Raw genomic sequence first — 25,445 nt, forward strand, 5'->3', positions numbered from 1 at the left:
CCTCCTGCGGAGATTGGAGAAGGCGTTCCATGTCAGTGATGAGCCTGTACTTCCAGGCTCATTACTTGTATATTACAGTTCAGCCCAGCAGGTGGCAGCACTGATTTGTACTATAGCCATTTCTGTATAGGATAGTGGAGAAAATTCCATTACTCTATACAAATTGCAATCTGATTGCATGTGGTCCACTTAGGGACCTAAAAAAAAAAAAGTTTTAAATATAGAAAAAATACATACAGTATATAAAATTTCAAATCTCCCACTTTCCCCAAAATAAAAATACTCTCTGGATAGGTCATCAATATCAGATCGGCGGAGGTCCGACACAGTGTGCACACGCCGTTCCCTTCTCTTTTCCTGTCCACTGCTGTGGTCCAATAGACATACAGTGGTGAGAAGGGAGATGGCATGTGCACACTTCGTGCGCCGTCTCCGCATACAGCTGATCTGATATTGATGACCTATCCTGAGGATAGATCATCAATATTAAAAGCCCGGACAACCCCTTTAAACAATAATAAAAAAAAAAGTAACATCATGGGCATCACCATGTGCGAAAATTCCCATATTTTTAAAATATTTTTTTAAATCCCATATGATGGATGGCATAGCGGGGGAAAAAAATGGCCAATTCGATATTTTTTCATCACGTTACCTCCCAAAATTTTTTCATAAAAAGTGATCAAAAACACACTCCAAAATGGTATTGAGTATATGGTACTACAGATTACCCCGCAAAAAAATTCACGCCGTGCGCTCCTGCACTCAGCAGGAATCCAGGCCGGTATCTCACGGTCTGTGTTCCACGGACATGTGCATGAGGCTTAAGAGAGGCAGATTAAGCGATGCACCCATCATGCCTAGTGCCTACTGTACAAGCCTGTGGGGGCAGTGCTATGATCTGGGGTTGCTGCAGTTGGTCAGGTTCAGCAACAGTATGTGCTCCAAGAATGAGGTCAGCTGACTAGCTGAACCAGGGGCGTACATAGAAATCATTGGGCCCCCTAACTACCCACCCCTGGCCCATCCCACCAACTGCCCTGGCTTCTCCCCTGCCACACCCTCGTTGTATGCCTACTGACCCAGAGAATGGGTCAGTTTTTCCGCAAAAGGAATGCCATAGTAACAAAACCTGTAAAACGGAGGAATCGTGTTTTTTCGCAATTCCACCCCATATTATGCCCGGCACCGCATACAGGTAATACTTATGCCTGGGGGAAGGGGGTGCAGCCAATAGCAGGCCTCAAGGAAATGAGCCTTGCTGGCGTCACCCGCGATGCTAGGGAGGCTCGTTCCCATCGTGGCCTGCTATTGACTGCCCCCCACATTGCCGGATGTTTTCCGGCAGGCATCAGCAACGCAGGTGCCGGGGAGCGGGCCAAGTATTACCTGTATGAGGTGCCTGGGCATTTTGGGGGGCATTATAGGGGTTGGATAACCCCTTTAACTCCTTGTTGCCGATCCACCACTCAACCCTTCCCCCTTAAAGGTGACTGAGTGGGTATGTGCTGCTGGGCACACTGTCGTCTATCAGAAAGCACAGTTCATGAGGGAAATCACACTGTTCGGAGTCCTCTAAGCCTACAAACCTGCAGGCAGGAACTCTGCTTGCTGCTGCCCTCAACCCCATTAAGAATCCCCTAATTTTTTTTTTTAACTTCAAGTCACTGGCACTGCTCGGGCGGCTCGGCTGTGGGCAGGTGTAGCTTACAACAGGGGCAGCCGGCAAGTAGTGTTTCTGGGCCGGCAGCGGTGATGCTGGGGGCGGCCTAGCTGACAGTATTCTGTCAGTGACCGACCTGACCATTTTCCAACTTCTCCTGTACGGTGGTTTGTTGAGTTGAGTCAGACAGGCAGTGCGTGAGTGGAGCGTGGTATACAACTGCCACGCCTGTGCCCTCAAAGACAGGGAAGGTCAGGACATCGGTGGCATATGCTGCCTATGTGCACACAATGGGGGACGGCGGTTCGGAGGGGGGCCCTGACTGAGCATAGGGGAAGCAAGATAAGGATAACTTTACAGCAGTTATGTACTATAAACTGACAGCCTGCAGATGTAGTGGGCGGGGCCTACCATGCGCTTCGGGCCCCATAGCAGCTGCGTGGTCTGCCTATATTGGCGGTACGCCACTGACCTGAACATACTGAATGACCAGGTTATTCCATCAATGGATTTTTTCTTCCCTGATGGCACGGGCATATTCCAAGATGACAATGCCAGGATTCATCGGGCTCAAATTGTGAAAGAGTGGTTCAGGAAGCATGAGACATCATTGTCACACATGGATTGGCCACCACAGAGTCCAGACCTTAACCCCATTGAGAATCTTTGGGATGTGCTGGAGAAGGCTTTGTGCAGCAGTCAGACTCTACCATCATCAATGCAAGAATTAATGCAACACTGGATGGAAATAAATCTTGTGACATTGCAGAAGCTTATCGAAACAATGCCACAGCGAATGCGTGCCGAAATCAAAGCTAAAGGCGGTCCAACGAAATATTTTTGGTGGCGACTGATCATGAAGGCTCCACCTCACAGTTTATAGGACCTAAATGGTCTGTTGCTAACATCTTTGTGCCATACACCAAAAGTCTTAGGCCTCTTTCACAGGGGCGTTGCGGGAAAATGTGCGGGTGCGTTACGGGAACACCCGCGATTTTTCCGCACGAGTGCAAAACATTGTAATGCGTTTTGCACTCGCGTGAGAAAAATCACGCGTGTTTGGTACCCAAACTTCTTCACAGAAGTTCGGGCTTGGGATCGGTGTTCTGTAGATAGTATTATTTTCCCTTATAACATGGTTATAAGGGAAAATAATAGCACTCTGAATACAGAATGCATAGTAAAACATCGCTGGAGGGGTTAAAAATTTTTTTAACTCACCTTAGTCCACTTGATCGCGTAGCCCGGCATCTCCTTCTGGCTTCATCTGATCTCTGTGCAGCAACAGGACCTTTGGTGACGTCATTCCGGTCATCACATGATCCATCACCATGGTAAAAGATCATGTGATGACCGGAATGACTTCACCAAAGGTCCTGTTGCTGCACAGAGATCAGATGAAGCCAGAAGGAGATGCCGGGCCGCGATCAAGTGGACTAAGGTGAGTTAAATTATTATTTTTATTTTTTAACCCCTCCAGCGCTAGTTTACTAAGCATTCTGTATTCAGAATGCTATTATTTTCCCTTATAACCATGTTATAAGGGAAAATAATAATGATCGGGTCTCCATCCCGATAGTCTCCTAGCAACCGTGCGTGAAAATCGCACCGCATCCGCACTTGCTTGCGGATGCTTGCGATTTTCACACAACCCCATTAATTTCTATCGGGCCTGCGATTTTCACGCAACGCACAAGTGATGCGTGAAAATCACCGCTCATGTGAACAGCCCCATAGAAATGAATGGGTCGGTATTCAGTGCAGGTGCAATGCGTTCACCTCCTGCTCGTGTGAAAGGGGCCTAATGGATTCCATGTCTCAATGTGTCAGAGATGTTTTAGGGGCACGAGGGGATCTACACAATATAATATGCTTTATTGTCAGTCCAAATTGTAACTGGAACTCTGTCTCTGAAATACAGGGGGTACATTTGAACCTTTGCATGAAGAAAAGCCTAACTCCAGCTTTCTTACATAAGGCATGAGATGGAGAGAGAGTGACAGCTGATTTAGAGATAAACCATTACATTACCTATGATCACCCTTCGTCAGAGGACTTACCACATTAATCTCCATAAACAGCTCACAGTCACGTTATCTTATGCTGATGCTGAGTTACAGCCTGTATTATACTCCAGAGCTGCACTCCCCAATCCGGTGGAGACAAGGTGTACATAAACTAAAGGGAACATGTCACTTTGAACATGGTGTTTGACCTGCATCCTGTTATAGAATAGGAGGAGCTGAGAAGATTGATGTATAATTTTTGGGGAAAAGCTTCAGTGAAGCTTGTTTTTAGATCATTTAAAGGGAACCTGTCATGTGGATATTTGATTATAATCTAACTAATTATATACAATCATTAACTACTAAAAAGTGCCTTAGATGTATTCACTTACTGGTGTGACAGATGGTTACCTCATAATATACACACAAAGATGCCACATGTTAATGAGCTTATTTGAGTCCAGCGTATATTTAATTCAGAGCTATAGCCACTCCCCTGCCCACCTGCTGCTGATTCATATGGAAAATAACTGTCAATCAGCAGCAGGTGGGTGGGGAGAGTCAGGAGCTCATGAATATTCAGGACTCATCATTATGAGCTGGAGCTTTTCAATACAAGATGTTGGCAGATTGACTGGGTCAATTAAAGAAAGTGACCCAGCATTTTGCTAAGAGAATCAGTCACTTATTTATGTTGCCCTTAGTTAGGACACCATAAAACTAGTGACAGGTTCCCTTTAAATTCTGCTCATTCTAGGCTTTGAAGTAAAGGAGGCGGTTGTATCAGTGACTGACAGCATTCTCTATATGACTGTGTATAAAGAGATTGTTGTCAATCACTGATAGGTCCGCCTCCATGACTTCAAAGCCCATACAAGTTTCACTGAATCTTTTCCCAAAAACTATACATCAATTTTCTCAGCTTCTCGTACTCTATAACATGCTGCCTGCAGATTACTCTGCATTTTCATGGTGATAGGTTCCCTTTAGTTATGTATCCTGTACTGATCCGGAGTTACATCCTCTACTAGGCCTTGTTCACATCTCCTTTAAGAGGATCCAGCGCGACAAAAAAAAAAAAAATTAAAAATTTGCATGTACCAGTTTTTGTTCAGCCAAAATCCATTTATGCCAGAAAGCGGCTGGATCACGGTCAGACCTTATGACAGTCAATGGCGATCCGTCAGGATGCTCTATGCCAGAACAGCCTGCCAAATCTTCCTGACTAAGATGTGAATGAGGCCTTATACGTCTTAGCACACAAAAGTCCATCCCATATGGTTAACTCATGTCCATCCAGAAGACAGCAGAATGTGAAAAGGACGTCAGCATTCCTGTGGATTCATCCTATTGCCAAGTAATGTTTTGGCTTAACGTGAAAAGGCTTATGTTAAGCCACAACGTTGTTTGACGATTGGATGAAGGTGCAGCAAAAATTTTAATTAACATGAATGCTGCCCCATATTTTAGTTACTAAGTGCTATAGGAAGAGAAATGTGTTTAAGGCCTCTTGCCCACGACCATATGGCTTTTTCAGTATTTTGCGGCCGCCCAAAAAATACAGATGACGTCCGTGTGCATTCCCTTTAAACGGAAATGGAAGGCATACAGAGTACCTTCCGTTTTTTTTGTGGATCCATTGAAATGAATGGTTCTGTATACGGAACGCAAAAAACTAAACGTAAACTGAAAAAAATATAATAATAATTTGTGTGCAAGAGGCCTAACTTGTCCCGTTATGATATTTGTGCAGTTGTTGACAATCGCTCCGTCCATCGCCCACCACTCCTGTGCAGGATATTCACTCTTGCTCTTCTCTTTCCTTAGGTAACAGCACATGACTCTCATTGTGATGTCACAAAGGTTGAGGAAGTCTTTGCAGGAAGACAAGCCAGCGTCAGCATTGAGGATAGGACCACTAGTGAGCGCAGCTGTATGTGGCACCAGTCTTGTCAAGCGGCTTTTTTTATTTTAGCTTCAGCTGTACCAGCATCTGGGCATACTCATTTTATAGATTGTTTTTTTAACCATTTCATACAAAGTACTGTAGTGAGATCTGCACCAGTCTCACTCCCAGGACGCTTCTCCTTTAATGTTTACATTCAGACAAGGTTGCTACTGTATGGAGCTGTGTAAGTAAAGCTTGTGTACTGAAATGCACTGATCTTTGTGGTTCACTTTTTCATTTTCAAGACCTCTGCTTGCTGTCAGTAAACCTGTACAGATCTAACACTTCTCACAGCTGAAAGTTTGTTACAATGTATCCATTCTAGCTTACAAAATTCAGCAGTACGAATGTTTCTCCTGTCCTGATAGTTTGGAAAAATGTTTCAGACTGTAGCCTACACTGATTAGGACACAGTGGATTGTCTACACTGGATGACACTGTAACAAACCCTCAGCAGTCAGGTTTGCATGACTTTTCTGTTAGTTTTAGAAAATGAGAAACTTTATATAATGATTAAAGTGAAAATCCAGCCATTAACTCTATTATCAATTTATAATAGATCAAAAATTCTGTGCGGCTTAATTTCTTTATATATTGGTAAAGTGAACAGAGGAGTATTTGATAGGAATCACCAAATCCTCTCACTATATGTCCATAGGCGAGACTGGATCCTAGGGCAGATTTACTCCTGAAAACAGCACATATAGGTTACATAAACTTAGCCTAAGCAGCATCAGCCACTGTGATAGCCTGAGGATGTGCCAGACTTGTCTAGTCTAAGCACCTGCTTACATGGGCCAGGCAATAAATGAGCAGTAACCCAGCAATTTCACACAGTCTAATGAAAAGCTGTTGTACAAAACCACATCAGTGGACAGGGGGTGTACGGAATATGCAGAGCCCTCACCATACCCCGCGGATCCCGGCTAGGATACACAGCTAGCATTAGTGAGAATTCCAATCCCTGCTGCTTAAAAGGGGTTCCACAGGAATTAAGAAAATGAAAATACTTAGGTATTTAGCAATATATTTACAATAACATAATATTTTTCATTAGTTAGAATGGCTCGTTTTGTTTAGGGAGCAATCATTAGGAGAAATAAAATGGCCGCTGTCCTATTAGTACACACAAAACCTGTCCTAATCACACAGGAGGACAAGTTACTTCACAACACTGAGCTAAAGAGCTGCCTCATCCTGCTCTCTGCTCGTCAGGGATAATGGTCCTGAATACATCTAAGATCTTCAGCGGAATCTCTAGCACCGCCAATCCGCACCACTTATTTGAGCAGATTAGTAAATCTGGGCCAATGTCTCCAGAGCAGAGCTAGATCTAGCTGCAGACAACATAAATGCTTGAGAGACTAGTGCAGATTACTGGGTAATGACAGGAACAGGGCCTCCTCTTGCATCTATCATACAGTCCTTCTAGTAAGGCTCCATTCACACGTCCGCAATGTGTTTTGCGGAGACACGGATCCGCAGAACACGGAAAGCGGCAATGTGCATTCCGCATTTTGCGGACCGCACATTGCCGACATAATAGAATATGCCTGTTCTTGTCCGCAATTGCCTCGCTGGAATCTGATGTAATGACAGGCACCATATGGTTACAACAGGAACATAGCACCCTCTGCAGGCACCTGAGGTAATGACAGGAACAGAAGACCCCATCCAGGCACCGTGGGGGAATGACCAAAATAAAAATGTCCTACCTTCTCCCTAATATGCCCCATGAGGGTCATGCCCCACAGGCACCATACAGTAATGAAAGAAATCGAGCACCACCCAGAGTCACCTTAAGGTTCACCACCATGAGTTCACCCCTGACTTTCACATGAATAACTTACAGATACAAAAAGTTTATTTAAGAAATTTATTCTCTTATAAATTAGGTTTTACTCTCATTAACTAGACTGATCCATATATTGCACGTCAGCAGAACATGGCGCCACTAGAGTATGCGGAACAAGGTGTCATTAAAGGGTATCTAAACCTTTTCATTAAAAAATAAATAAATAAAAAATGCAGAAGCGTTGTTCCGAGCGCTCTCCTGCTGCTCCTTTGGCCTTCATTAACTGCTTGGCTTTTCGAGCTCAGAACCATGGAAAATATAATAGATCCATATGCCACACGCTCGAAAAGCCGAGTAACGTTGATGAAAGGCAAGGTGGCAGAGTGCTGTGGGCAGCACTTGTGTGCCTTTGTGTTTTCAACAATGGTTTAGTTACCCTTTAAACCAGGTTCCCCATCTGAATGGAGCAGGATGGTAGCAGAACATACAGAACGGTTCTGAAGGTGAGGATATGGGCCTCCTACATAGACAGACAAGCATGAACCCAGAGATCTGTGGCCAGTAATATACTGAACACAAGCGCCCCCTGGAGGCAGCCAGCTGCTGTCACTGTACTAAGAACTGCTGCTCATCGAGGCACGAGGAGCAAATTGCCTTGTGCCTCGGCCAGTTGACTAGTTCTTAGTACAGTGCTATTTATTGATCTCACAAAAGGGCAGCCTCCATTATGGGCAAGTGACAGGAAAACTTAAAGGGGTCCTCCAGTAAAATGTAAATGAAGCAGTCCACAACCTTCTTGCGTGTCTCGTATTACATTTTTTCCTCCCATTTTGAAGATCCTCGCTTGCCTTCACTAGATTAAAACATTTATTTACTTCCAAAAAGGCTGGAAAACTCTACAGAGCTTATACTACTAGCAGAGTGTTTGCTGCAGTGTATCAGTCTATACAAGCCTTTGTGATCTAAACGCATGAGATCTTTTCTGTCCTAACAGTTAGTACAATGTATGCGTGCAGGCAAGAGAGCTTTTCAGCTCGTATAAGATGGTCTAGACTGGTTATAATACAACAAACCCTCTGCTGTGAGATGTATTACGTCTGGAAAACAATTTTGATCTCTCAGCATGCTGAGATTAAAAAAAATGGAGAATTAGAACAGTCTATTAAAAAGTTCTAGAGACTTCTATTACACGATAAAGGTTTATTCACATAAAACCAGAAGACCCCTTTAAGAGATTGCAGATTTAAATTTAGCAGCAATATAATGATGCATTTGGTCAGCGCCTCCTGCTGGCCAACCATGATGCTACAGGCACTGCCTAAAAATGTTGTGTGTGAGCATATCATCATCTTGTGGGAGTCTAGTGATAGCCGAGTGTTCCCACTGCCGGGGTGTTGGTGCCTCCTGTTGGGTCTCAAGTTATCAGCACCTCGACATGGAGTTGGTACCTACACAGTTGGGGTGCCAGCTGCGATAGGGTGAGTCCTGACTTCCAATCATTTTGAATTCCAAATAATCTTACTTTCCTGCGCTCCTGAGGATGCCAGATTATTGGAATTTGACTGTATTCTATAGTACGACCGTTTAAAATGTTTATATCTAGGTTCTGTCCCCCATTCTTCAGCATGAGGCACATAAAGCTCAATAGGGATTCAGGCAGCAGACTGTAAACATCAGAAGATAATAATACGGCATATAGAACACTAATGAAGAGATCTGCGCACACAGACATCACTTAGGCTTTCATCAGCGCACCCACCACGGCCTTAACATTCAGGCTGCGCAGGTCACAGTACGTCTGCCCTGTGCCCACAAACACAATAGGCTGCCCGGTGATGTACGTCATAGAGATGGCAGCACCCACCTGCAGGAAAGGAAGAACAGGACGTCTCAGTGTATACAGTTTTGTTGATCAACTCTGTAAATACTTAAGGGGTTGTCTCACTTCAGCAAAATATAATTTCTTAAGTAGAGGAAGTTAGTAGAAGCCACTTACTAATGTATCGCGATTGTCCATATTGCTTCCTTTGCTGGCTTGATTCATTTTTTCATCACATTATACACTGCTCGTTTTCCCATGGTTATGACCACCCTGCAATTCAGCAGCAGTAGCCATGCTTGCACACTATCGGAAAAAGTGCTGGACTATGCACACTCCCTTGGTTACGGCCACTGCTGCTGGATTATAGGGTGGTCGTAATGATGGATACGAGCAGTGTATAATGTGATGAAAAAAAAGAGATTTTTGTGAACTCGCCTGTAAATTCTCTTTCTCACTTGATTCATTGGGGGACACAGGACCGTGGGTATAGCTTGCTGCTGCCACTAGGAGGCGACACTAGGCTGAAAACAGTTAGCTCCTCCCCTGCAGGCTATACCCCCTCCAGCCTGGAGAGAGCATCTCAGTTTGTGCTCCAGCAGTAGGAGAGACCAGATTAAACTGAAAAAACACAACAGAAACTGCACACTGCCATATGACCGAAACAAACACAAGGTCCCAACTGGCAAAACCGAGACCCCCACTTGCCGTACAAAAAAATTTGTGGGTGGGTGCTGTGTCCCCCAATGAATCAGGCGAGAAAGAGATTTTACAGGTGAGTTCACAAAAATCTTGTTTTCTCGCTCATATCATTGGGGGACACAGGACTGTGGGACGTCCTAAAGCAGTCCCCGGGGAGGGAATCAAAATTTTCCCAAACAATCTCTCTTATGGAAGTCACTGCACTGCGGCCTGCAGAACCCTGCGGCCGAGAGAAGCATCCACCGAGGCCAAAGAATGCACTCTGTAAAATTTAGTGAAGGTGTGTAGAGAGGCCCAAGTCGCCGCCTTACACAACTGAGACGCCGAAGCTTGGTGGAGGTGTGCCCAAGAAGCCCCGACCGCTCTGGTAGAGTGAGCCGTGATCCCGGGTGGAGGTACCTTGTCCTTGGAACGATAGGCCTCGGCAATGGCCGAGTGAATCCACCGAGCAATAGTCACCTTGGAAGCCGCCAAACCTTTTTGAGGGCCTTCTGACATAACGAACAGAGCATCAGTGCGCCTAAAGGAGGCCACCACTGACAGATAGATCTTCAAGGCCCGTACTACATAGAGAGACCTCCCGTGGATGTGAAGGTTGAGGACAAAAAGAGGGCAAAACAATGTCCTCGTTAACGTGAAAAGCAGAAACAACCTTCGGTAAAAAAAGATGGTACTGGACGAAGAACCACCTTGTCTTGATGAAACACCAGAAAGGGATCTTTGTATGAAAGAGCTGCCAGTTCCGAAACCCTTCGAATAGATGTAATGGCCACCAAAAACGCCACTTTCCAGAAAAGTAGACGGACAGAAACTTCTCTCAGAGGTTCGAATGGCGCTGCTTAGAGTGAACCGAAAACCAGGTTTAGGTCCCAAGAGTGTAATAGAGGCCGATATGGGGGTACGGTGTGAGCTACTCCTGGTAAAAAGGTCTTGATCGGACCTAGGACGGCTAGAGTACACTCAAAAGAAAAAGACCTGCCCTTTGAGGGAACTAAGAGCCATGCCCAGATCCAATCCTGACTGAAGGAACGATAGTACCGTAGGAAGGGAAAAACGCCTGTGAGAAAGAGCACGTTCTTCGCAGAAGCGCAAGGAGGACTTCCAGGTCTGGTAATAAATCCTAGAAGAGGAAGGTTTCCTGGCCCTAATCATAGTGCAAATGACCGCATCAGAGAAACCTCTGCGCTTCAACAGCCACGCCGTTAAACGTAGCGTATCTAAACTCTGATGGAAGACTGGGCCCTGGGAGAGCAGATTGGTTCTGAGTGGAAAAGGCCACGGAGCATCTCCTAGAAGAAGAATGAGCTCTGAGTACCAAGCTCGTCGAGGCCAGTCTGGGGCGATCAGGATTGTCTTGATGCCTTCCCTCCTGATTCTGCGGAGGATCCGAGGTAGGAGTGGTAACGGCGGGAACACGTAAAGGAACGCAAATCTGTCCCATGGTGCCACGAGCGCGTCCATGTCGTGTGCCGTTGGATCCCTTGCGCGAGAGAGGAAGCACGGGAGCTTGTGATTGAGCCTGGACGCCATCAAGTCCACTTCCGGACATCCCCACCTGAGGCAGAGGGTCTCGAACACCTCCGGATGGAGAGACTAGGGCTGGGCGATATGGCCTAAAATCTATATTGCGATATAATTTGAAGCATGTGCGATATAACGATATATCGCAATATATTATTTTCTTCTGTATGTATACAAATTACATGGCCATGATCATCCATTTCCCCCAGCCAGCGCCATCAGCCCCATGCCATTGCCACCACCATCATCATCATCATCATGTCCTCCAGCCAGCGCCACCAACCCCATGCCATTGCCACCATCATCCTCATGTTCCCCAGCCAGCGCCATCAGCCCCATGCCATTGCCACCACCACCACCATCATCATCATCTCCTCCAGCCAGCGCCATCAGCCCCATGCCATAGCCATCCACCGCCCCACCCCCGATAGATTCGGGCCCCTGCTAATATACTTACCTTTCCTGCACGGTGCGCGGCTGGCTGATTAAGTCCGCAGGAGACGGACCGCGTCTTCTTCCCAGCACGCAAGGCCCAGTGCAGCGCGGTGCAGAGTCGGGAGGCCACGGAGCGGTGAGTGAGAAGCTTCTTCAATTCACTACCACTCTGTGGTCATCTATCACGATATGGCGATATAGACAAAATCTATATCGTTGCCAGAATTTATGGCGATAATATCGTATATTGTTTATATCGCCCACCCCTAGGAGAGACCACTCCCCCGGGTCCACCGTTGTCCAGCTGAGACAGTCTGCCGTCCAATTGTCCACTCCTGGGATGTAGACTGCCCAAATCACCGGAACATGGGACTCCGCCCACTGTAAAATCTTCGCAGACTCCTGCATCACCGCAAGGCTGTGAGTCCCTCCTTGGTGGTTGATGTAAGCCACAGCTGTGGCATTGTCCGATTGTACCCTGACCGGACGACCCTGCAGAAGTGGAGTCCAATTGATAAGGGAGAAATAAATGGCCCGGAGTTCCAATATGTTGATGGGCAGTTTGGACTCCGATGGAGACCAAACGCCCTGGACTGTCCGTGTGGCGAGGACTCCGCCCCAACCATGAAGGCTGGCGTCGGTTGTAATGATCGTCCATATCACCCGAAGGAAGGATTTCCCCATATTCAGATGTGCAGACTCAGTCAAGCAACTGAGAGCTGTACGTGTTTGGAGGGACAGACGAATCCGGCGATCCAGAGAGTCCAGGGATTTGTCCCAGGATGACAAAATGGCTTGTTGAAAACACCTCGTGTGGAATTGAGCGAAGGGAATGGCCTTGAAGGAGGCCACCATCATGCCCAACACCCGCATGCAATTGCGGATGGACGGATTGCGGCGTTGGAGTAACAGACGTATCGATCTCTGAATGTCCACACTCTTGTCTAGTGGCAGGCGTACTAGGGCTGCACCTCAGTCCAGTATCATGCCCAGAAACCTGATTTGTGTGGTGGGAGACCAGCAGGATTTCCGCCGATTGACTATCCACCCGAAGCAGGATAGGGTGCTCAAAGTGATCTGAAGACTCTCCTCGCATTGCGAGACCGTAGACACTTTGATCAAGATATCATCTAGATATGGGAGAAGAGTAATGCCCCTGGAGCGCAGGAGACCCAAGAGGGGGGCAAGTACCTTTGTGAACACTCTCGGAGCTGTCGCTAGCCCGAACAGCAGGGCGAAAAACTGGTAGTGACACGAATAACTGTCAAACCGAAGAAAACGTTGATGAACGGTTGCGATGGGAACGTGTAGGCAGGCATCTTGGATATCTATGGACGCCATGAGTTCCCCCTGCACCAATGAGGCAATCACGGAGCGAAGCGACTCCATCTGGAATCGTTGAATGCGGAGGAAGCGGTTCACTATTTCGAGGTCCAGTACTGGGCGGACATCGCCTTCCTTCTTGGGTACCACAAAAAGGTTTTAATAGAAACCCATAAAATCTTTCTTGCAAAGGGACCTGGATTATCACCCACAGTGCTGTTCCGCCGCTGAGGATCGCAGGGGAAGGTAGACGGTGTACCCAGGAGGGAGGGAGATCGCTACCCCAGAAGACAGGGACGGATGTGCCTGGGGAGAGAAGCAGAGGGAGGGGGGAGAAGGAGTAATACTCACCTGTCTTCTGTGAACTTCGCCCTTAAACTTCGTCCCAACAGGGCCACCCAACGACCGCTGGCAGAAGTCATCAGGGGACCGGGCAGGATAGGGCTGGTGAGAAGGTGGGCCCTATTGCTAGTGGGAAGCAGGGGAGAGAGGCTGCCCTGGTCCACTTGTCTTCTTAGGGGGGGGGGGGGCGCAAGGCGGTGGGACAACCGGCATCGGCTAGCCTCCCAGGGAGACAGAGACGCATGCAAATCTGTGCCCCTTAACCTAAATAAATAAATAAAATAAAAAAACACATTGTAAAAAGAGCCACCCTGCTAAGGTCTGCCTCCTACGACACCAAGCTAAAAACTGAGATGCTCTCTCCAGGCTGGAGGGGGTATAGCCTGCAGGGGAGGAGCTAACAGTTTTCAGCCTAGTGTCGCCTCCTAGTGGCAGCAGCAAGCTATACCCACAGTCCTGTGTCCCCCAACGATATGAGCGAGAAATTAATTCTGCCGACAAAGGGAGCAATATGGACAAGCACAATACATTAGTAAGTGCCTTGTATTAACTTCCTCTACATGATAAATGCCATTTGCTGAAGTGACACAACCTCTTTAAAGTGCATATGGCAGCAGGATCAACCCTATTAAGCAAGGCATAATGCCTGGTAGGTTTGATTCAGCCGAGTAAACCGATACAGGTTTTATATTATTCTGTTGCACCATTCCAGTGAAAGTTAACATTTTATTAATTATATTTGTTAATAATTGTATTTCTAGAGCACCGAGGGGCACAAGGACTCCTCCACTCACACTTACAACCACCCCCTTTGTCCCCTTGATTGATGGCATCTTATACGTACTTTCCACTATCGGCGCATGTGCAGTGCAACTGCTTCAGCTACCCCAGCAATTACAGATCCAGGCAAGATGCCTGGCCCTGTAATTTATGGGGAGACGAGAAGTGGCTATAAATGAGGGTGGGGGTCCCCTGTTGGTACTCATAACTAAAGGGGTTTTCCAAGATTTTTATACGGATGACCTATCCTCTGGATAGATCATCAGTATCTGATCGTGGGGGTCCGACACCTGGGACTTCCACCAATGAGCTGTTTAACAAGGCACTGGCGCTCCTGCAAGTGCCACTACCTTATCTCAGCTCACCAAGCACAGCGCCGTACATTGTATAGTGGCAGTGCTTGGTATCACAGCTCAGCCCTATTCACTTCTATGGGGCTGAGCTGCTCCCAGGCTACGTGATCGATGAATGTGACGTCACAAAGCTGAGGGAAGGAAAAGCTGAGGGAAGGCGCTGCATTCAAAGGTTCCTTCTCAAACAGCTGATTGGCTAAGATAGGTCATCAGTATAAAAATCTCAGAAAACCCTCTTAACACACACATTGAGGACCTACACTGCCTGGGGTCAAAAGACAATGGATGACTGTGCTCCGTTGTTCACCTCTGACTGTGGATGAATGATTAAAGGGATTCTGTCACCAGGATTTCACTTACTGAGCTGTTAACATGACCACATCAGTCTTCATGATTTATATTACAATATACTAGTATTACTGCCCTGTGTCTTGTAATTTGTCTATAAAATCGCTGTTATTAATATACAAATTACCTAAATAAGGAGCCCAAGGGGCTGTCCCTCTGTCCGTTGGAGCCCAGCCGCACCCCTTCTCCTTGAGCCCAGCACCGCCCCACTGCTAATTTATTCACTCATCGCCGACCTCATATGCCTGGTGCGCTGTAATGTCGCGCATGTGCCGTGGAAAGACCCGTCATCGCCCACGCGGTGTCCTGGCATCGCCTCACAGAACACATTGCGCATGCACTGACTGGTCTTTCCACGGCGAATGCGCGAGATTACAGCGCACCAGGCATATGAGGTCGGCGATGAGTGAATAAATTAGCAGTGGGGCGGTGCTGGACTCAAGGAGAAGGGGTGCGGCTGGGCTCCAACGGACAGAGGGGACAGCCCCTTGGGCTCCTTATTTAGGTAATTTGCATATTAATAAAAGAGGTTTTATAGACAAATTACAAGACACAGGCAGTAATACTAGTATATTGTAATATAAATCATGAAGACTGATGTGGTCATGTTAACAGCTCAGTAAGTGAAATCCTGGTGACAGAATCCCTTTAAAATGCTGATTGAACCGGCACAATTTTAAGGACCACTCTGACATAAACCTAGCCTGATGTAACAGGAGGAGAGCAGCACTTTATTGCAGTGGAGCATCGGAAAGAATTTGAAGCTGGAATAGGATTTACCTTATCATCAATTGTATCAAACTTGGTGAGCACAATCCCATCAATGAGACGCGCCTTCTCCGACATTGAGTGATCTGCCAAGGCCTTGTTAAACTTCACCTGAGAATCCAGAGGTCCGACAAACGTTACATCCATGAAATATAACATCCATCTCCTGTCATCTGAATGCTTACCTCTCAAAAAATAATCAAAACCCTGATCTGCCTGCACGATTTTGTCAAAACCAGAAGTGGATTCGAAAAGGAATCAGAAATATAAAAGAAGGAATAATAGCTCCTTCCAGGTGGATCCACTTCTGGCTTTGGCTGAAAATCCTGCCGGCAGATCTGCATCAAAACCTCCTCTAAAAAGAGCTGTGTGGCTGTACCCTCACAACGTGTAGCTAGACAGATTTGCCATTCAGGAGTCTGAGAAAGCTGGAGAACATAAGAGGTCACCCAGCTTTCCCAAAAATAGCTATCAACTAAGGCCTAATGCACACGACCGTTTTTCGGGTCCGCATCTGAGCCGCAGTTTTTGCGGCTCAGGTGCCAACCCATGCACTTCAATGGGGCCACAAAAGATGCGGACAGCACTCCGTGTGCTGTCCGCATCCGTTGCTACGTTCCACGGCCCGCTAAAAGAAATATAACATGTCCTATTCATGTCCACGCTTTGCGGACAAGAATAGGCATTTATATTGAAGGCTGTCCGTGCCGTTCCGCAAATTGCGGTCTTGTGCATGCAGCCTAAGAAACAGCAGAACTAATTAAATATCCTACAACAGAACATATGATCTATTGTGGGAAGGTAATGCATAACAACCTACCAGCTGATCCACGGCCTCATTGCCAACCAAGGCTTCTCCAACAAATAGGACAAGATCTGGCATATTGACAGCAATGAGCTTGGCCAAAGCAGTCATCAGGGGAGCGTTGTCCTGCATGCGGCCAGCAGTGTCAACCAGCACCACGTCAAAGCCCTGATTGCGAGCTGCAATAAACACAAAAAGCCTCATTTATCAAGACTTACACCAACCGCATAGCTTACACTTCCCCACAGCAGTTTAACCCCTCTACCACTTCCGCTGTTCACCGTACATGTACAGCTGACGTCGGGTCTTTAAAGATACTACCGCTCCAGAGCTCAATGGGTGTCGTAGCCACAGGGTTTCTGTTTTAAACAGAAGAGACCTATGGCTAATGTCTGTGGGCCCGAACAGCTTCCCCATGCGGAGATCAGGAAAGCCATTTGTTTGCTGTGGTAGTCTTGGTCCCTCTGAAGGATCCAAGGCTACCACAGTTATAGTTCCAATATTATTTTATTATTATTATTTTGCCGCCACATCCCAAAACGCCTGAACTTATTTATCCCAAAAAGTGAACGATGTAACAGGGAAAAAATGAAAATGGCCAATTTGCAGTCTTGTTTTTTTTTTACGCTTTACCTACCAAAAAAATTCAATAAAAAGTGATAAAAGGCATACACACTCCAAAATGGCATCACTAAATATAAAAGATATCCTTCTGATTGTACTGAATCAGAATGAAGGGTATGGGTCCGTTTTACTGCATAGGGAACACTATAAAAACAAAAACTCATGAAACTGTGGCAGAATTGGGGGGGGAATTTCAATTGCACCCCATTTGGATTTTTTTCCAGTTCTGAAATATAAAAAGATGCCATTAGAAAGTACAACTTGTTCTGCAAAAAATAAGCCCTCATGCGGCTATGTGAATAGAATATATGTTATGGCTCCGGTAAGGTAGGGAGTGAAAAATGAAAATGCAAAAGCCGGCACACCACCCACATACAGGAGAACAAATGCCTATAGGTGTTTTTGTTCACTTGCGATAGCACATTTGTCATTTATATTCTCAAATGTCCTTGCGGCTTACTATATGTTGGCGAAACATCCAATCATATGAAAGATAGATTTTGCAAGCATAAATCTATGATCAGGACGGGAACTTTACTTTTACCTAAACCATATCACTTTCATAAAAAATAATAATAATTTATTGCACAAATTGATGAAACGTGAGGCTTTTTCGATCCATCGGCTCAAACTCTTGAGCCGCTGGGTCTGAATCGCGACTAGGAGTTTAATAGTTTTTTTACAATTTCCTTTCAGGTATGGTTTATCCTCATTTTGTACTATTATTCTCAACAGCGTAATTGAAGTTACTCGATGTACACTATAAAGAAGAATTCTACTTTGGAAATGGAGAGACTTCATAATTTTGTTATGCTTTCATTTTTGCTTTCCACTTTGTTAGTTTGGGTTGTCATGACTACATAACGTCAGCACTTGGTTGTTAGACGGGCTATTTAAATCATTGTGTATTGTGATTTCTTTACTGTTTGACAAAGGCACAATCTGTGCTGAAACGCGTCACAGATATAGATATGTTGCAATAAAGAGAATATTTGCAAGACTACGAACAGCGAGTGCCGTCCTTTATTACTATTCTATCATGAGAAAAATAAATAAATCCTGGTAAACCCCTTTTAACTCGGGCCAGTTTTCGCTCTTTTTACAAATCTGACATGTATCATATGTGGTAATAGCTTTGGAACACTTACTTATCCAAGCCATTCTGAGACATTGTACTTCATGATAGTTATAAATGAGTCAATATATTTCACCTTTATTTGTGAAAAATTCCCAAATTTCAATTTCTCTACTTTTATAATAGATAGTAATACCTCACATAATAGTTATTAATTTACATTTCACATCTGTCTACTTCATGTTTGGATCATTTTGAAAATGACATTAAATTTTTTTGGGGACATTAGAAGGCTTACAAGTTTAAGAAACAAATCTTTGTGGGGCTTTACATAATAGAAACCACCCAAAAATGACCCCATTTTAGAAACTACACCCCTCAAGGTATTCAAAACTGATTTTACAAACTTTGTTAACCCTTTAGGTGTTCCACAAGAATTAATGGAAATTGGAGATGAAATTTCAGAATTCACTTTTTTGGCAGATTTTACAGTTAACAGCCAAACAAAACTCAATATTTATTACCCCGATTCTGCGGTTTACAGAAACACCCCATATGTGGTTGTAAACCGCTGTAAGGGCACATGGCAGGGCTCAGAAGGAAAGGAACGCCATATGGTTTTTGGAAGGCAGATTTTGCTGGACTGGTTTTTAGATGCCATGTCCCATTTGAAGCCTCCCTGATGTACCCCTACAGTAGAAACTCAAAAAAAGTCACCACATTTTGGAAACTACAGGATAAGGTGCCAGTTTATTTGGTACCATTTTGGGGTACATATGATTTTTAATTGCTCTATAGTCCGTTTTTTTGTGAGGCAAAGTAACCAAAAAAAAAAAAATTCATCTGACAGGTTAGATCATGCACTATTTTTATAGAGCAGGTTGTTGCGGACGCAATGATATTAAATATGTGTACTTTCTATGTTCGTTTGTTTCAGTTTTACATAATAAAGCATTTTTGAAAAAAAAAATTAAAAATTATTGTTTTTGTATCTCCATTTTCTGAACCCCCTATTTTTTTCTGCCGATCGTCTTGTGCAGGGGATCGTTTTTTGCAGGAAGAGTTGACGTTTTTATTGGTACAATTTTTGGGTACATATGATTTTTTTGATCATTTATTATTACACTTTATGGGGCAAGGTGACCAAAAAAATAAATTGGTTGTTTTGGCGCAGTTTTTATTTATTTATTTTTACAGCGTTTACCTGAGGGATTAGGTCAAGTGACTTTTTTATAGAGCAGATCGTTACGGATGTGGCAATACCTAATATCTCTACTTTTTCTTATTTATTTAAGTTTTACACAATAATAGCATTTTTGAAACCGAAATAATAATGTTTTAGTGTATCCATAGTCTGACTCATAGCTTTTTTATTTTTTTCACCGATTGTCTTAGGCAAGGTCTCATCCTTTGAGGGATGAGGTGACGGTTTGATAGGTACTATTTTGGAGGGGTATATGCTTTTTGATCGCTTGGTGTTGCAATTTTTGTGATGTAAGGTGACAAAAATTGCTTTTTTTTTTATTACAGTTTTTTTTACTGTGTTCATCTGAGGGGTTAGATCATGTGATATTTTTATAGAGCAGGTCATTACGGACGCGGTGATACCAAAGGCTACTTTCACACTCGCGTTTGGTTCGGATCAGTCATGGACGGATCCGTTCAGATAATACAACCGTCTGCATCCGCTCAGAACGGATCCATTTGTATTATCTTTAACATAGTTAAGACGGATCCGTCTTGAACACCATTATAAGTCAATGGAGGACGGATCCGTTTTCTATTGCGCCAGATTGCGTCATAGAAAACGAATCCGTCCCCATTGACTTGCATTGTGTGTCAGAAGGGATCCGTTTGGCTCAGTTTCATCTGACGGACACCCGTGTCCGCCTCCAGAGCAGAATGGTGACTGAACAGAGGCAAACTGATGCATTCTGAGCGGATCCTTTTCCATTCAGAATGCATTAGGGCAAAACGGATCCGTTTTGGACCGCTTTTGAGAGCCCTTAACGGATCTCACAAACAGAAAGCCAAAACGCCAGTGTGAAAGTAGCCTTAGGCTACTTTCACACCTGCGTTTGGTGCGGATCCGTCTGGTATCTGCACAGACGGATCCGCACCTATAATGCAAACGCTTGGATCCGTTCAGAACGGATCCGTTTGCATTATCATGAACAAAAAAAAAAAAAAAAAATTTTTATTTTTTTTGTTCATGATAATGCAAACGGATCCGTTCAGACTTTACATTGAAAGTCAATGGGGGACGGATCCGTTTGAAAATTGAGCCATACTGTGTCAACTTCAAACGGATCCGTCCCCATTGACTTACATTGTAAGTCTGGACGGATCCGTTCGCCTCCGCACGGCCAGGCGGACACCCGAACGCTGCAAGCAGCGTTCAGGTGTCCGTCTGCTGAGCGGAGCGGAGGACAAACGCTGCCAGACTGATGCATTCTGAGCGGATCCGCCTCCACTCAGAATGCATTAGGACTGGACGGATCCGTTCGGGGCCGCTTGTGAGAGCCTTCAAACGGAACTCACAAGCGGAGCCCCGAACGCTAGTGTGAAAGTAGCCTTATATGTATATTTTTATTTATTTATTTCACTTTAACACAATAATAGCAGTTTTGAAGCAAAAATAAATAAATAAAATCATATTTTAGTCTCTATTTTCTGAGAGTGATAGCTTCATTTCTTTTTTGACAGATTGTCTTAGGTAGAGTATAATTTTTCGCTGGACAAAGTGACCGTTTGATACTATTTTGGGGGGCATATGTCTTTTTGATCGCTTGCTGTTGCAATTTTTGCGATGCAAGGTGACAAAAATTGCTTATTTTTTTTTACACAGCTTTTTTTAATGGTGTTTATCGGACAGGGTGGATCACGTGCTATATTTATAGAGCCGATCATTACGGACGCGGCGATATCTAATATGCGTTTTTTTTTCTTTCTGTTTTTATTATAAACAAAGGGGCGTTTTTTTTCTTTTTTTACTTAAAAACTTTATTAATTTTATTAAAAACACTTTTTTTTCTTCTTTACTTTATTTCTGACATTCACTTTTGGGGGTCTGATCCCCTCTGCAATGCTTTACAATACATCTGTATTGTAATGCATTGCCTGTTCGTCTACTACACTGAGTCATACACTAACAGGTTGCCTAGGAGACCCAGCCTGAGGCTGGATCTCCTCGGCACCCGTAGAAGGCAGTTCCCGATGCCGTGCAAGGCATCGGGCTGCCTTCTGACACATCGAGTCCCCGCCACAGCAGCACGGGGACTCGATGCGCTCACTCACCCGACACAAACCCCTTCTATGTCACGATCAGCGCGGACCGCAGCATAGAAGGGGTTAATCCGCCGGCAGCGGTTTTTACAGCGATGCCGGTGGATACAGCAGGGGCCGGACTATCAGGGCCTGCCGGACCCCTGCAGTGATCGGGCGCGCACCGCTCCAATGCCCGCACGATCACCATGACTTATTACATCAAATTGCGGGAACGCAGTGGCTTCCATGACATAATAGTACGTCATGTGTCGGGAAGGGGTTAAACGCTTTAATGGTAATCTACCATACATCTCACCATAAGCTATGGCCTCCATGGCAATTCCAGCAGCATCTTTTCCATAGCCCTTCTCGTACAGCTGCACCATGGTGCGCCCTTTGTGCTTCTCAGGAGGGTGCAGGGAATTAAGGCGTCTTGTGTGAGTGCGCAGTTGTTCTACCGCCCCGGCTCGGAATGTGTCACAAGCCGCTATGAGCACGTTATAACCGTTCTCAATCAGCCAGAAGGAAATCTGTATCCAAAGCAAAGGGAGAAGTCAGTTACTAATGGACTAAAAGGAGCAGTGGTGGTCCCCCTGCATGCTCTCATTCACTTACTTTGGCCAAGTTGGTGGACTTCCCCACTCCATTAACCCCACAGAAAGTGATGACATACGGACGACGCATGCGCTGTGACTCCATCACATCACGCAGCACATCCACACGACGCTTTGGCTGCAAGATTTGCACCAGGGATTCCTGTAAAGCTTGTTTCACTGCAGACGTCACAGCTGATGGTAGGAAAAGCGGGAGATCAGTGGCACAAAGACAATATCCACTACTCAATGAGAGGTCATTTCCTCTGTGTTGAGAGGAACAAGGATACAAAGACCAGTGGAGATCGGTGAGGTATGATTCAAGAAAATAATATCGGATGGACAACCCCTTAAACAAGCAGATTTTTGGGGTGACAGACTACTTACTTGAGAAAGTTCCCATGACTTTTCCTTCCAGTCTCTTTGCCACTGACTCGCACAGCTGCAAAGCAATGTCAGTAGCTACATTCTTGGCTGCAAGAATTAAAAGAAAATGAAAAAAGGTAAAAAAAGGCAGGAGCATCACTGACTAGATTCTTCTCAAATATCTATCCTCTACTCAAAGCCGTGCACGTGCCATATTCTGAAACTAATGCTGCATGACAAAAACCATGTCTGAACATCTATCTGCTGTCAGGTGGGACTTGTGTCAGGCTCCAGCCCCTCAACCTATGCAATATACCAAGCAGTAGTAACCCCTTGGCATTGTAAAACAATTTCATTTGTCAACCTTCCAAGGGCCAAAACTTTTTTACTTTTACTTTCACAGTCATATGTGGGCTTGTTTTAGTTTTTTTGCAAGAAAAACAAGTTTTTGTGAACTCACCTGTAAAATCTCTTTCTCGCGTAGTTCATTGGGGGACACAGGACCGTGGGTATAGCTGCTTGCTGCCACTAGGCTAAGAAGTGATAACTCCTCCCCTGCAGGCTATACCCCCTCCAGCCTGGAGAGAGCATATCAGTTTGTGCCCAAGCAATAGGAGTAGGAGAAAAAAAAAAAATCAATAAAGAACATACAGTAAACAACCAATAACTGACAAACATCAGTCGGATTGAACCAGAACTGAGGACCATACTGGCCCACCAATCGCCATTATTTGCGGCAAACAGAACACTGGGTGGGAGCTGTGTCCCCCAATGAACTACGCGAGAAAGAGATTTTACAGGTGAGTTCACAAAAATCTCGTTTTCTCGCTCGTATCATTGGGGGACACAGGACCGTGGGACGTCCTAAAGCAGTCCACGGGGAGGGAAACAAATCACACACCCATGGAGAAAAAAAAAACGCCCTCGAGGATGCGTAATCTGCTGCCGCCTGCAAGATCTTGCTGCCTGGAGCAGCAACAGTCGATGTCTCGGAAAGCCCCCGGAAAACTCAGTGAACTTGCCGGAAGACCAAGACGCTGCCTTCTAGAAGCAATGCCTGGAGTAGATGAACCCGAGAAGTGACAACCTCTGGTCGGGCAGGCCATCACTCCGCTAGGAAGCAACTGTCAGGCAGACATCCCAGGAAAAAACATCCCGTTGGAAGTCGTCAGCTATGACAAGGACCTCCAAGAAAACCAGGTAAAAATCCATACAGCGGAACGCACTAGATATGGACCAGCAAATCTCAGAGGCCAAAATAGATGGCTGATGGAGAGCCCGCCCTTAAAAATACAAGGGAGAAAGAAGAGAAAACCATTTCTGAGATGACCTGGAAAGTGGCGACCTTCCGCAAGAAAGAAAATTCTGGGCGAAGCACTGCCTGATGCAAATGACAAAGGACAAATGGACGTACAAGAAGGTGCTATCAACTCGGAAAGCAGTCGGATGGAAGATCCTGCCACCTGGAATGCCGCCTTCCTAGAAATAAAAAGAAGAAGAAGAAGAAGAAGAAGAAGAAGTCCCAGAGGGAGGGCTTGTTTGTCCCTGAAACGCCTCCAACGATCTACAGATCGTTGGGACGAAGCCGGTTGCTGGCCACAACTGTGGAAGCGGAACCAAAATCCAGGTTCGCAGGATCCTCCTCTGGGTAAAAGAAAGCCCCATAAGTGACATATATTGACTTCCGGGCAGAGACCAAGATAAGAGAATACTCTCCGTGTAAAAAAAAATTGATCCCGGATTCCATAGCTATACAACCCATTGCTACCGGTCGAGTAGACCGAAGGGAAAGATGGTCAGCAATCCAGCTAGAGGAAGGACAGGAAAGAAAAAGGGTGTTCCGTTCCAGGAACGAAATCCCTACCAGTGGTGGCAAGGGGTGACAGACACCCGCTCAGCCTGGCGTGGGGGGACCGTAGTCCACCCCCGGAAGGAGCAGTGAAAGGAATGACCACCATCGCTTGAGGTGACACAGAAGTAATCATATCTGAAGGAAGGTATCACTGTAGTGGTAGACGAGTGCCGCAGGGACTAAGCTACCCAGTCGAGCGCACCCAAAGTAAGGTGCTGATAGCTATGGCATTTACACCAATGCAAAACCCGAGTTGACGCCACAAGAACAATAGTTGTCAGAGCAACGGACAATTAACAGTAATGAAGACCATTAAGAGGCCAGGGCAAAAGCCCATTGCCATTAGAGACTGGCACTTTACAGAATCTCTTGGTAATGTAATACACCGCCTGAGGAGGAGCCCATACAAGGGAAGCCACCAGAGTAACGCAAACGCCATACTCCAGCTGAGGAGGAGCCACACCGTACAGGATACCAATTCCAGAGTCAGAAGAAACCGCCATCTGACGAAGGAACTGTGCAGTAGGAACCCTAGCATGTAGTGAAGGTGCAAATACCCCTTGTACAGCAAGAGCTACAGCCTGCTCCTCCCAGCGTAAAACTGAGGGAGAGGCCTAAGGACACCCAGAAGTAGCATGCTATCTCAGTCAACTAGAGCCACGACTGTTGAATAGTATTCAGTGGTAGCGCAATCCTCCGTCAAGGAAGGGAGGTAGGGAGATAATCAGAACCGTATCCAACAGTAGTGTAATAACCCCTCCAATGGAGGGGTAACACCTACTGTAAGCACTGCACTCAATGGAAGTGCAATTACTCCACCTATGAAGGGGAGAAAAATATATAGGAAGTACTGTACCCTGAGTTAGCGCAAGTACCTAACCTATGGCAGGGGGTATGCATTTAGCAGGAATTGACCCCAATGGTAGAGAATTACACCCCTATGGAAGAGGATAATGCATATGATTAGTCCTGTACCCGGTGGGTAGAGAAAATTCCTCCACCTATGTAAGGGGGTAATGCTTACAGTAAACACTGCCACCCGTGATAATGCCATAACGCC

At 45.5% G+C, this 25,445-nt stretch overlaps 2 protein-coding genes across 3 annotated transcripts in view; one reads left to right on the plus strand and one right to left on the minus strand.

Annotated features, from left to right (window-relative positions):
* Nucleotides 1-6,226, plus strand: part of FAM118B (family with sequence similarity 118 member B) — a 58,433-nt gene extending 52,207 nt beyond the window's left edge. Inside the window, exon 9 of one of the 2 annotated variants that reach the window (XM_040431512.1) lies at nucleotides 5,497-6,226. In XM_040431512.1, the coding sequence (XP_040287446.1) occupies nucleotides 5,497-5,510 (14 nt within the window). In that variant the 3' untranslated portion in view covers nucleotides 5,511-6,226. The remainder of the gene's footprint in view (nucleotides 1-5,496) is intronic. The other variant, XM_040431522.1, reaches the window with a different exon arrangement.
* A 1,254-nt stretch (nucleotides 6,227-7,480) lies between these two features.
* SRPRA (SRP receptor subunit alpha) overlaps nucleotides 7,481-25,445 on the minus strand; it is a 35,847-nt gene continuing 17,882 nt past the window's right edge. The window contains exons 9-14 of the mRNA XM_040431464.1: nucleotides 22,555-22,641; nucleotides 22,190-22,362; nucleotides 21,891-22,104; nucleotides 16,624-16,787; nucleotides 15,816-15,914; nucleotides 7,481-9,276 (exon numbers count right to left, since the gene is read on the minus strand). Of these exons, the coding sequence (XP_040287398.1) occupies nucleotides 9,148-9,276; nucleotides 15,816-15,914; nucleotides 16,624-16,787; nucleotides 21,891-22,104; nucleotides 22,190-22,362; nucleotides 22,555-22,641 (866 nt within the window). The 3' untranslated portion in view covers nucleotides 7,481-9,147. The remainder of the gene's footprint in view (nucleotides 9,277-15,815; nucleotides 15,915-16,623; nucleotides 16,788-21,890; nucleotides 22,105-22,189; nucleotides 22,363-22,554; nucleotides 22,642-25,445) is intronic.

The sequence above is a fragment of the Bufo bufo genome, chromosome 1 (genome assembly GCF_905171765.1).
Source record: "Bufo bufo chromosome 1, aBufBuf1.1, whole genome shotgun sequence".
In the NCBI taxonomy this organism is placed as follows: domain Eukaryota; kingdom Metazoa; phylum Chordata; class Amphibia; order Anura; family Bufonidae; genus Bufo; species Bufo bufo.